Here is a 12737-nt window from a genome sequence, read left to right on the forward strand (position 1 = left end):
TAGGTGTGAGGATTTCACCAGTGGATTTTGGCTTCATAATAAATGAACAGCCTGTATATGGAGTGTTGTCAGTAACTTTTGTTAATGCTTCTCGGGTATTATAGGATTTAATAGCATTGATAACAGCGGAGTTCCATACCGAATTATCGACATGTAAGAGCAATTCATTCCCCTTTGACCTTTGTATTACTTTCTTTTTCTTTCTAATCGATGTGTCAGTACCTTCCTAAATATTGAAAATTGCAGGAGGAAGACTGTTGTAGCGTAGACTTTGTTTTATCTTTTAAAAAACGAGAAGAAAAAAAAAAAGACAAGTAATATGACATTTTTCATTTCTCGTGAACTCTGCCTCTATAAAACTACATTAGGATAATTTTCCGCTTCTTCACCTGCTTGCTATATTATCTCAAAATTAATTCAGTTTTTTGGTTTTTTTTTCTGAGTTTCGTGTTCGTAGTAGCGTGATTTTTGCAAATACATTTTCTGAACATGTGAAAAGATAAGAAGAAATAGAGGCCTGTTATTCATCGTACGTTTAGAGACTGCTTTCACCATTATCTTCTTTCTCTCTTTTGTATCGTTACAATATGTAGTTATTTCCAGTGAGAACTTTTCCTATTGGTTTGTTCAATAATATGTATTCGGATAGAAGCAGTTATAACTTAATGCAGCGTAGGGTGTAAGTCGGTTAAGACTATTCAGTTCTCAATTAACTAGAATAACAATAGTCGATTGACGTAAACAATACATTATGATCAGTGGCGGATCTAGCACGGGGTCGGGGGGCTTAGGCCCCCAGTTTTTTGAGTGACAAAAATAATTTAAGCTGTTATTTATATATTTTTGAAAGTTTGTAGTAAAGTCATGATATATCTGTCATAGTTTGGGTTCTGGCTGCCTCCCCTTCCCCCAGTTTTTATCTTCTAGATCCGACTCTGGTTATAATATAATTTGATTTGTGGCAATACGTAATTCGTGAATAAAATACAGAGACTCACTTTAATATTCGGCCACCACATTGTATTGGCGTTTTATCTTATATTATGAACTACAGTAAAGTAGAGTGATAATATTGTTTAGGCTATGTGAAACCTCTATATTTTCTGCAACTTTTTACAAAAATTAAACAATAAAATTTTAACTTTAACAAACAAGAATCAGAATATTTCTTCTCAAACACAAAAATTATAATCACTTTAATATTCGGCCACCACATAACGTGTAACTTTCTTGTCGCCTTCTTCGATGCAAGAAAAATGTTTTAATACCTCGTTGGATACCCTTTATTGCGTATCACCTCCTTCAAGTGATTTTGCATATTTCCAGTTATTTTTGCGGTATATTCAGGAGCAATATTGGCCCATTCTTCTGTGAACCTTCTCTCAAGTTCCCCCTTGGATGTTACTGCCACTCTCCGAACTCTAGCGTCGAGTTCAACCACAAATTTTCAATGGAATTGAGGTCCGGACTTTGTGGTGGAGTTTCGATAACTTTGGGGCAGTTGTACAGAAGCCACTCACGTACAACATACCCTTATGTTTTGGGTCGTTGTGATAAAATTTAAAAGCCTCGCGGATTCCAAATTTGTCTTTACTCTTGTGTAAGGTCTCTTTTAGAATGCTCAAGTATTATTCTTTTGTCATTCTAGCATTTATAAAGCTGAGTTCATCCACACCGACTGCAGATATGCACCCCGAAACCATTATGTTACCACCACCATATTTGACTGTTGCTATTAAATTCAGTTTGGTTAGTTCTTCATTAGCCTTTCGCCACACTAGAACCTTGCTATCTGACTTTAAAATGTTGAATTTGCTTTCCTCAGCAAAAATAACATTTTTCAATCATCCTGGTTCCTTTTGCAGGTAGATTTTAGCGAACTGAAGCTGTTTCTTTCTGCTCACTTTGTTGACAAATGGTTTCTTTCTAGCTACCTTTCCGTGGTATCCTTCGTTTCTCAGTAGTTCCCGAACAATCTCTGGGTGTACATCCTTTCTACACCCTTGCAGCAATTCCGCTGCAATCTTCGGTGCACTTAATTTTGGGTTTTTCTTAACTTTTCTCACACTCACATGTTTGTCTCGTTCATTTAGCTTGCTAGGACAACCCTTCTGCTTCATGGATTCTATCCTGTCTTCGTTCTTATAACGTCGCAAGATATCACCGACTATACTTCGTGGTATATTCAAGAGACGAGCAACATACATATTGGAATCCCCCTTGTATGACGAAAAGTGACCAGCTGGCGCTGCTCAAACGTTGTGAGACGACTTTTCATCCTATTGGAAGTGTTATACTGCAACGCCAATACCCACTTACACTTTCTAATACGAAGACGAGAAATGAGTTATGCACACGACGTTCCTTCCTCCAATCATATTGTTCTGTAAACTGGAGATACAGCAGTAAGATCACCAAGTCACTTTAGTGGGCGAATATTAAAGTGGCATGATATGAAGGCAGTTAGTAGAAACATAGCAGTTAGTTAGGCATAGTTTGAATTTACAACTTTTACACATTACGAAATAGTACACAAGACATGATAGTTGTTCCCTGTCATCGCTTACAAATTCCTATGTATTTACATTAATGCGTCCTTTGACATAAATGACAACAATATGGGGTGGCCGAATATTAAAGTGAGTCTCTGTATCTGTGTAGAGCGTACCAAACGTTCGGGGCCACCAGGGTTCAACTCCGAATAAAGGTACGAAAAAAGCGGAGAGAGAGGCAAGTTGTTGAAAATAAGCGGCTTTTAATTTAATTTAAATGGTAATTTTTTTTCCATTTACATCTGACTTTGGGCTTCATACTTGATAAGGTGCCCTATGTTGAATGAAAAAGCCACTTGCCAGTTCAGCAGGCTGTCCCGTTGAGATCTCGTCACACTAACAATACGACACTTTTGGGGAACGGATTCGTGGCATTATGGGTTCCCTCACACAACTATGTGCACGTTTTGGATGTCATTTTTGCTTGTCCATAAGTTCCGTTCAAACAGCCTATTGAATTGCAATCGTTCCTTTTTCAATAAACACTAGCTGAACCTGCGCTCTCTATATGAGCATGAGTCAATCTCCTTTTCATTAATCACAACTTCTGTACATGTCCCTTTATAGACACAACTGAAGGACGTCGTGGTAAAAATTGGCAAGAGGTATAATAAAGGGGAGATTTTATCGATTATTTTTTCAATATATCGCGTCGTTTGTAAGATTTGAGCTTACTTCCGGTTGGAGTTTCTAATTCATGTATGATTAGTGTTTTCTTTTTTCTTGCATACAGTATGTAATAAGCAAATAATTATAATGCCGTGGTATATAGAGTTCAATGGGCAAAACACTCCAAACAATAAAGAGTCATTTTAGACTGGAGAAATGGTTATCGTTCGTTTTTCATTATCATTTGGTCATGAAACAAACGCCGGACAGACATAATAACCCCGTATACAAATGTGTGGTGTTAGAATGTATAACTCGTAGGATATGATGCATTACTTTTTAAAACTTCAATACTTCCAGTGTACCTCTAAAAATTGTAATAAAGAAATAACGGACATTTTTTAAAAATATTCAATTAGAACTGAACATTCTACACAAAATTTCCAATCGATCAGTGAAAACGGCATCTTTCTAGAGCTTGTGGTTTCCGAGATATCATTGTCGAAAGAATTGACCGCAAACATACAAACTTTTCTTGACCACAAACACATAAACCTAGCATTTAAATATATAGATAGGGCGCCATACCAGTGTGGAATCTAAACAACTAGTGCGATTGGAAAAGTTCATAATTTTTAGATTGAAAACAACTTATGTATAACGACTTTCCACTATTTCTATTTTTTATATCTTTGCTCGTAATCGTAACGGCTTTGGCTTATGCTCCCGGGCTTTTGATACACCCTGTATATAAGAAAAGTATGAATCTAGAACATTTCAAGGAGCGTATTTCGTCTTAATTTGATAAAATTACCATCCATCAAACATTAGTGATATTAATATGTTATTCGGTGCTTAAAAGATGTAATTATGCATTTAAAAAGATGGAGGAGACTTTAAACACTTGCCACAAATGTATGGAGCGTACTTAATGTCATGATTCAACTTGTATTTGGTAATAATTTCATAGTGTCGTTCCCCTTTAATAGTTGATAAGCAATTCATTACATTTTTGTTAAATACGTTACCAGAATAAGTTAAATATAGTGCAACCTGTATTACTCCAAGATATAGTAGGGGAACGTGGGGCATAACGGGGTAGGGGGGCATAACGGGGTATCGGTATTTTTTGAACTGTAATTAACTGCAATCTAGCGATAAGTACCTAAACAAGATTCTCAAGGACGAAGGGCTGTTGCGCTTGAGCAGCGTTCTTATCAGTTGAAAAGGAACAGTGCTGTGTGTCAGTTCTTTGTTTTCGCGCTATGGCATACTAGCAGCGTTCACCCCGCTTCGCTGCGGTCACCCCGGAACGCAATAAACTTTGTTACTTAGATAATTTTTACTTTTTCGCTTTCAAGTGATATGATAAAAACCATAGAAGATTGCAGTAAATGTTAACATTATATCGCCTGTCATTTATGTTAACCCGCCCCGCTTCGCTGCGGTCACCCCCGAACGCAATAAACTTTGTTACTTAGATAATTTTTACTTTTTCGCTTTCAAGTGATATGATAAAAAACATTATAACGCCTGTCATTTATGTTAACCCGCCGAGTGACACGGTCATGCGGGTTGCATATAAATACGTTTATTTTTATACCTATGATGAACTAACAAAGGATTTGTACGTAATGGACACCTGAATGGTCAATTATCTCAAGACACTGGTAATTGAAAATTAAAGTGATATGATAAAAACCATCTAGGGTCCAAATCCTAATAACCCCCCAAAAATAAAAGAAATTGGTTCAGCCGTATTAGCGTGATGAGCGGACAAAGGATTTGTACGTTCTCTTTTATATATATAGATAACGATTGGGATTTTACTTCGGTCAAGGTAAGGCAAGTTATTTATTACACACTTTTAAACTATTGATATGTTGAAAGAATATTTCTTCAGTGTTTGTTGTGTGTTTTTGAGGTTTACGGATTGTAAGTTATAACAGAGATACTCGTTGATTTAACACTACAACTCATCTGGGGCAAAACGGGGTGGGGCAAAACGGTATTGCAATCACCCCATATTGCCCCATTATCCCATTATGCCCCGTAAGAGTATCGATTGTGTAATTTACTATCCAGCTCGAAACATTTCTTGTTAATGCTGGGATTGCATTTGCGCAGTTTTGTGTAGTACAATTCCCAATAATCACATTTTTTTTTCTTTTTCTTAATAATGCCTAATTCAGAATGTACCTTTTGAAGTAATTATCAACATTTTTTTTAAAAAAAAGAGTACCCTTCTTTTGTTATATTTGATTATTGAGTCTAATAAATATTTCATAAAATTCAAGTTGTGTTGTATAATAGTAATCATATTATATATTGTTGTTTTATGATAAGTCTATATTAGAGCTGGATATTATAGATGTAATAGTGTACGGGGCAGTATGGGGTAGGGGCATAATGGGGTTGACTGAAATCCAATGTTCCATTATGCCCCACGTAGGGGGCATAATGGGGAAAAGAGCCATTTTTCGAATAAGCTAAGCAAAAAGGTGCAAAACAATATTTTTGAAAGGATTTGCTGGTTGAAATATCACAATAAATGTCCAACGTGTCTACCGCAGAAAAATTACTGCAATTGAGATATTGGTTACCAATTTAGAAAGGCAAATATCTTAGCTTCCCCATTATGCCCCACGTTCCCCTATATGAATAATGCAGAGATATTAGAACTACAAAACAACTCATTAATTTAAAATATTTTTACTAACTTTCGATATGCATGGAATATCTTTACACAAGTCAGTATAACACACACACACGTATATATATATATATATATATATATATATATATATATATATATATATATATATATATATATCTCCAGAAATAATGTTTTATTGATAATACTGTTTTCCAGTCTCAATTAATAGAATTTCTCGTCTCAAAATATTTCTTTTTTGAGAATTTCCCGTAGATTTCAATACCTTTGATACCATGTATTATTTTTCGTTTGTCTTGCTTTGACAAAATAATAATAATATAAATCCAAATGCCGTTTGTGCCGATGAACCTTTATTTTTATATATATATAAAAAAAAGTCATGAATGAGCATAGTATAACTACGCCTCCTGGCATGTATTACATAACCAAAATTGCTGAAAGTGAAAAGCGACTGAGAAATGTTTTCATGAAGTAAAAGTGGGAGGAGTGTGAAAAATAAATCTTGGAGTGTTGCATGTGGGAATAAGGTGGAGTTTGTGTTGTTCTATGTTGCTGAAATTTTGAAGAAAAGAAAAAGTATATGTAATGTCCCTTCTTGTCATATTTTTTCCTGTTCATGGTTAATCTCAAAGACTGTGAAGATTTCTTATCATTCTTTTCTTTTACATTTCGTGTATGAATTCTTCTTCCTGCTTGTACTTTCAATTCAATTAAGGGATACTGTCTTCAATAATAATAATAATAATAGTGGCGCAGATTATTTTAGTTTATATCGGTAATAACCCCATAGAAGGTGATATTTTATTTTATTTTATTATTTTTTTAATTTCCTAATGAAGGTTGTTGTCTACTTTTAAAATGCTTTTTATCATGTTTGTTTTCTGTGTATTTATTAGATTGAAATCTTGGAACTTAAATTTCAAGGGGTTGCATACGAACTAGAGCTCTGAAATTTTACACAAGCAAGCATGTCCAATGAGAATACAATAATTTTATTTAAATTTCGCTCTCGCCTATCATTCTACTGGAAAATTAACAAAGTTGTGACAAATGTATTTAATTCCGGTATATGAGTAGGTAGCGTAGCGTCAGTTACTTAAGGATCACGTGAGTAAATGGCAGCGTGGTTCAATGCTGGTTCCAGAAGTTTACATGACATCTTATAACGGAAAAGTTAGAACTAATCTCTTCCAGAAATGTTATTTCACCCTTTCGAAGTCAACGTTCGTGCGTATTATGGTTGGGGGGATGGGTATAGCAGATATTCATTTACAGAAATTTTGAATGAATTGTAATGTAAAATGTTGTTAGAAAGTAAAGTGTGTACGCTTACTATTGATATCTCTTCGTATTTTCAAGTGAAGGAAGTTAAGAGTAAAGAATTGGAGGATATTGAATAAAAGCTCAAAGGTAGCTAATGCCGATAAAAATAAATAAATATTTAAATAAAATAATGCAATGTTTCCATAAAATGCACTAGAAAAGAGAATATACTGTATATCCTATATACTAATGGGGTAAGTTGAAAAAATGGATATTCGGCGCAGTTTAAACATTAGCTCTCACTCTTAGGAAGAACGCTGGTGCTTTTAATCTTAGTCCCGTGTCTTCATTTTATCTTATCAAAAAAAGGTATGTTATTGATTTTAGTGCATTTTATATATGTATGTTATTTTTTTTAGTGCATTTTATATGTATGTTATCATTTTTAGTGCATTTTATATGCATGTTACCCTTTTTAGTGCATTTCCTTTAATTTTAGCAAATTAAAAGCACTAGCGTTCTTCCTAAGATTAGGGCTAATGTTTTTAGTGCGTTATATATATATATATATATATATATATATATATATATATATATATATATATATATATATATATATATATATATATATATATGTGTGTGTGTGTGTGTGTGTGTGTTATCCTTTTTAGTGTATTTCATTAAGCATTAGTCCTCAATCTTAGGAAGAATCTTAGTTCCGTGTCTTCATTTTATTTTATCAAAAATTATATCCTTTTTAGTGCATTTTATATAAATCATTGTTCTTATTTTTTTAAATCGGCTATTCTAAGTAAAGAACAGTCAAACATTAAAAGAGTTAATTTCTTTATTGAAAGACTTAACATGGTATAATGGTAAAAAGTCAATGTGAATTATGATTTAAAAAAATATACATATTTCTGATCTTTTTTTCTGTGTGTATGTTCTGCTAGTGAATGTTATTTAGTCATCCACAATTGTGTTTTGTTAGGTTAGGTTGGGAGATGAATAGGAAAGACATCTATATAGATGTAGCTTGAAATGAATTTCAGGATGTAACAATAAAAGACTTATTGTTCATGATGCTTCTGTACTTATACTTAGTTTATCTGCAGGCATTTTTTTTTCATTGTTATTGCATTAACGTCACATAAAGCTTTTCATACCATCCTGGTATTGTAGTTGCTGAGCACGATTGGTTACGTAATTCGTAATGTAATCTTGTAGACATTTTTTTTTTTTTTTTTTAAAGTTTCGTTTGAGTAGTCTGTATAGCGGTTTCAGTGTGTACGATTGGGCTAAGAAATGTCGCATCCAACAGTTTATAAAGAATGGTCAGTTCTTGTTTGGTTAACAGTATTACAAGTATGAAGTGTTTTTTTTTTTTTTTTTTTTTTTTTTTTTTAATCACGGTAATTCTGATATAAAGAATTGAGAGCCAGTGTGTGTGGTGTTTCCATCCATGATCAGAATGTCCTTAATACAGTGAAACGTATATTGAGCACCCGTGTTTCAATGTCCAATTTATAACAGCGTCTAGTTTACATACTTATGGTTATATATGTACATCTTTTTTTTTTTTTTTTTTACCCCATATGAGGAAGACAAACTTCTATACTTCCACTGAAAAAAAAAGTGATCTTAAGATATCCGCAAAAATATATACAATAAGTTGCTGAATTATACTAAAAAGATATTCAAGTCATACAGAAATTTGAAAAGTTGTTGTTCCAGTTCGTGTGTAATTAAAAAAAAGGTAATTTGATATTAAAGAATATTTAAGTAGTGTACAGTAAAATGAGTGTAATACAAATGGTATCAGCAGGCGTGCACCTAGAAATTTTTGTTGAGAAGTATCAAGGTTTGGGGGAAGGTCCAATAATACAAGACACTGTGTGGTATCGAACGAGTGTTATTCTGCAGCCTTAAAAGAAATAATAAAATAAAAAATAAGTAATTTTCAAGTACTGATACCTGTATTCTCACAAAAAATGATAAATTAGATTTTTTATCGGAAAAGAAATAATACAGATGGTGGTTAAGGTGAGATCTTTAGTCTACAAGGTGGCCCAAAAGTAGGTTAAGTATAACATTCTAGCTTATAAGTTTATTTGCTTCGGCTGTTCCGAGCTTAAGATATAAGTAAAAATACATTAAGAAGAAATAATAAAGAAACTAAGTCTACCTGATGGATAACAATAAGAAATGATATAAAAAGCAACTTGATCAGTACGGTACTGTATACCTACTTTTGGGCTACCCTGTATATCAAGTACGAGTATTTCTTTGCTAAACAAGTATAGTTTTATTAAGAAAATGTACAAATATATGTCAAGTTACGAAGTTTTGGGGGAGGTTCGGGTCGGGTTGACCCCTATGGCTGCACCCCTGAGTATCATTGATGTACACAAGGGGAGTCCCGGTTTTTTAAAATTCCCCCTTGAACAAGATACTATTTTTGAAAATTACAAAATTATTAGCGATTGATGGAAAGAAAATTGCCCGAAGTCAGAGAATCAATAGATCTTACTGAGTGGAACAAAATTATATGCTCAGTTTGAAAGCTTATGCGTAGTTTTTGAGATTTTTTTTTAAATGGCAAACTTAAAAATTGATGCTGAATGAAAACGACTTTCTCTACTAAGATGAGACAAATACTGAAGTATATCCTCATAAACAAGATGACAGTACGTGGTAAGGTTAAAGAGATATAGCCCATAATTATGATCTAGTCTTTAAAATCTAATCTTTCTTTTACTATGATATTATTCAAAGATACAAGAATTTTAGGAATGATTAAAAAAATGCATCAAAAGATTGCGATCTTGGCAAATAGTTTTTGGATCAGGGGGCCACAAAATTTATGAATGGCCCCTAAATCGAGTTTTTGTATTTCTTGCAGAATAAGCACATCATACTGAGTTAAGTGATAGCTTGGGTTTGGCTACATTGAATGTATTCTCCAGATATAAGGCGTACAAGAAAAAAATTTTGATTGAAATATATTGGATTTTTTTATTCCATTTTTGGATTAGGGGCCACAGAATTTTTGAACGCCCCTAAATCGAGTTATCGTATTTTTTTTTTTACGGAATAAACACATTATATATTGAGTTAAGTGATAGTTTGATTTTGGCTGCATTGTATGTAGTTCTCTAGATATAAGGCCTATAAGAAAATTTTTGCCTGAAATATATTGGATCTTTTGATATATGAATGATAGGTCGCATCGGGATGAACAGAATAACCATGCGTAGTTTCAACAGAAACAATTTCTATGGCGTTAAAATGCGTCATTTAGTGCCAGTCTGAACCAGTTGACGGTTTTTATTCATCTGGAAAAGCTTTTCATTTTTAATTTATGTACTGAATAGGAAAAATGCGAACAGTTTAGTAACTTGTAAGCATTTACGTATTACAATATGTATACAACATTCTTGAAACGATATGAATTTAGGAGCGTGAACTCCTCTCTTGATTAAATTCAGCATACGCTAGTGAATAGTACTCTGATTTCTCAATGTTGTATGACAATTCTTTCGTATGTACTGGTATCTGACCGATTATGTACTAAAATGGATAAACTGGGGGGAAATCTTGGTAGAAAACTGGAATGGTCCTAAGTTCGTTTCTCATTAGGAAGGCATCGAACTTAGTGTTCGTATTCCCTTTAAAACTGTAGGTTCATGTCTCATGTTGCCTCTATCCTCAAAAGGGTCGCTGAACTTAAATAAATAAATAAATAATAAAAAAAAAACACTTTAGCTTCTACTAGCGAAATTGACTTTTTTTTGTTTCTCTCGGTCTTTGTCTCTCTTTTTAAATTTGCATTTGTTCGGAATAAGAAAACCTTACCGGTAACCCTTTTATTGTACACAATTTGGACGAGCAGGATATGACGTCACATTATTGCAAATCTTTTTTTTTCTTCTTCTTTTAACCCAATATTTTTATCGTGTTTTGTGTTGGGTGTTTCTTTGATAGTTTCTTGTAGACTGTGTTCAGGTTTTCTTAAGAAAAGATTGAAGCGAACGTTTTAATAGTTTCGGGTGGAGTTTTGTCTGAGGGTTGCGAACTGTGACGAACGATGCACTTGTCATGGTGTCGAAAGGACAGGAAGCGGTGGGATACGTAAAAACCTTTATTTGCTTCTGAGATGGCCACTGTTAATTACAGGAATATAAATTATTCTTTTTCTCTTTCCAGATGAGTTATCAGTCTCGTGGTTGATCGCATGTAGTGTTTATTTGCAGGGAGGGAGGAACTTTCCCTTTCTTCAATACCGAAGTTACCTGAAATATGAATATACAGGTTAACATGGAAGCAAAATCGTGATAAGTAAAACTGTATCGCTATCGATATATTAATACAGTGAAACCTCCCTTAACGGACACCTCCCAATAACGGACACCTCTATAATACGGACAGATTTTTTTGTCCCGGCAAAAATATATGTTTTCTTATGAAACAAACCCCTCCCTTTTACGGACACTCTCAGATACGGACGCGGACAGTCCTTTCCCCCCCAGATGTTTTAATAACCTCTTCATAACGGACAGGAACTATTCTCGGTTCTGCGATATATTATTCCTCACAAGCGTATCTACCTGGTGAACCATCAAACAGAACAGCTTCAAGCTGAACTCGAAATTCTTTCTTTCTTGCACGCAATAAACTGCTTTCTGGTGGAAATCCTAGAAAAACTTTAATAATCAAAAACACTCATGCAGGGTCAGTCGTATGGCCAAGAATTCTACGCGAAAGGTCTTCCTTTTCCTAACAAATTTAGTCCTTTTTCCTCTAGACCTTGCATCTTTCCCGACAATTTCATAGATTTTTCCCAAGAAAATCACAGCTGGTGAGTTTGTTGTCCACATTTTCAGTATTTAATAATAATATTGCATGCTCTTATTAAGCTATTTTTGCTTTTAGTATAGGAGGTATGTAAATTAATGGATTTTTTTTTTTTTTACAGAGTGATAACATATACTTAAGAAAATTACCATACATGCATTATCTTTTGCAGTATACGAATATATTAACACATCCCCCAGCAATAACATTACTTAACAGAAATGAATTTCTCCTTCATCCCTCCCGGTAATTCAAATACGTACTAAATAGAGTATTTTCATATTGAATTTTACGTATTTACGCTCATACTAATGTATTTACTATATATTACTGCATACAATTACCGTTATGAGAAACTAAATTTCTGTAACCTCCCTGTAACGGACACCTCTCATTAACGGACAAAGATTCATGTCCCATTGATGTCCGTTATTGAGAGGTTTCACTGTATTTCAATAATATTCGATATCCACAATAATTTTCGATATCCAAATGATTCAATAGTTTTCGATACTTCAATATTCGATATTTTTCAGAATAGTGGTCATTCTGGTCTTGAAACTTAAACAGAAATTAAATAAACTGACCAAAGGAAACACATGTATATTAATAACCTGTATGACGGCAATGGAAGTAAATGGGAGGAAGGGAGAAGGAGATCAAGAAGGAAATGGACGATATGGTAAAGAATGGGATTAGGGAAAAAATCTAACAAGGGAAAAATTCTTTGACAGATTTTATGGTGAAGTATCATCAAAAACAAGGCCCCTACATACATGGGA

At 33.8% G+C, this 12737-nt stretch overlaps 2 protein-coding genes across 4 annotated transcripts in view; one reads left to right on the top strand and one right to left on the bottom strand.

Moving 5' to 3' along the window:
- The window catches only part of crb (cell polarity complex component crumbs), a 249974-nt gene that overhangs the window by 17832 nt on the left and 219405 nt on the right, over positions 1 to 12737 (top strand). The gene's annotated exons all lie outside the window — the stretch shown is intronic.
- Positions 1845 to 2207, bottom strand: LOC145689195 (uncharacterized). The gene has a single exon (XM_081763329.1). The coding sequence runs from the start codon at positions 2205 to 2207 to the stop codon at positions 1845 to 1847; it is 363 nt and encodes a 120-aa protein (XP_081619455.1).

The sequence above is a fragment of the Thermobia domestica genome, chromosome 7, assembly GCF_964235325.1.
Source record: "Thermobia domestica chromosome 7, izTheDome1.hap1.1, whole genome shotgun sequence".
NCBI classification, from domain to species: Eukaryota; Metazoa; Arthropoda; class Insecta; order Zygentoma; family Lepismatidae; genus Thermobia; species Thermobia domestica.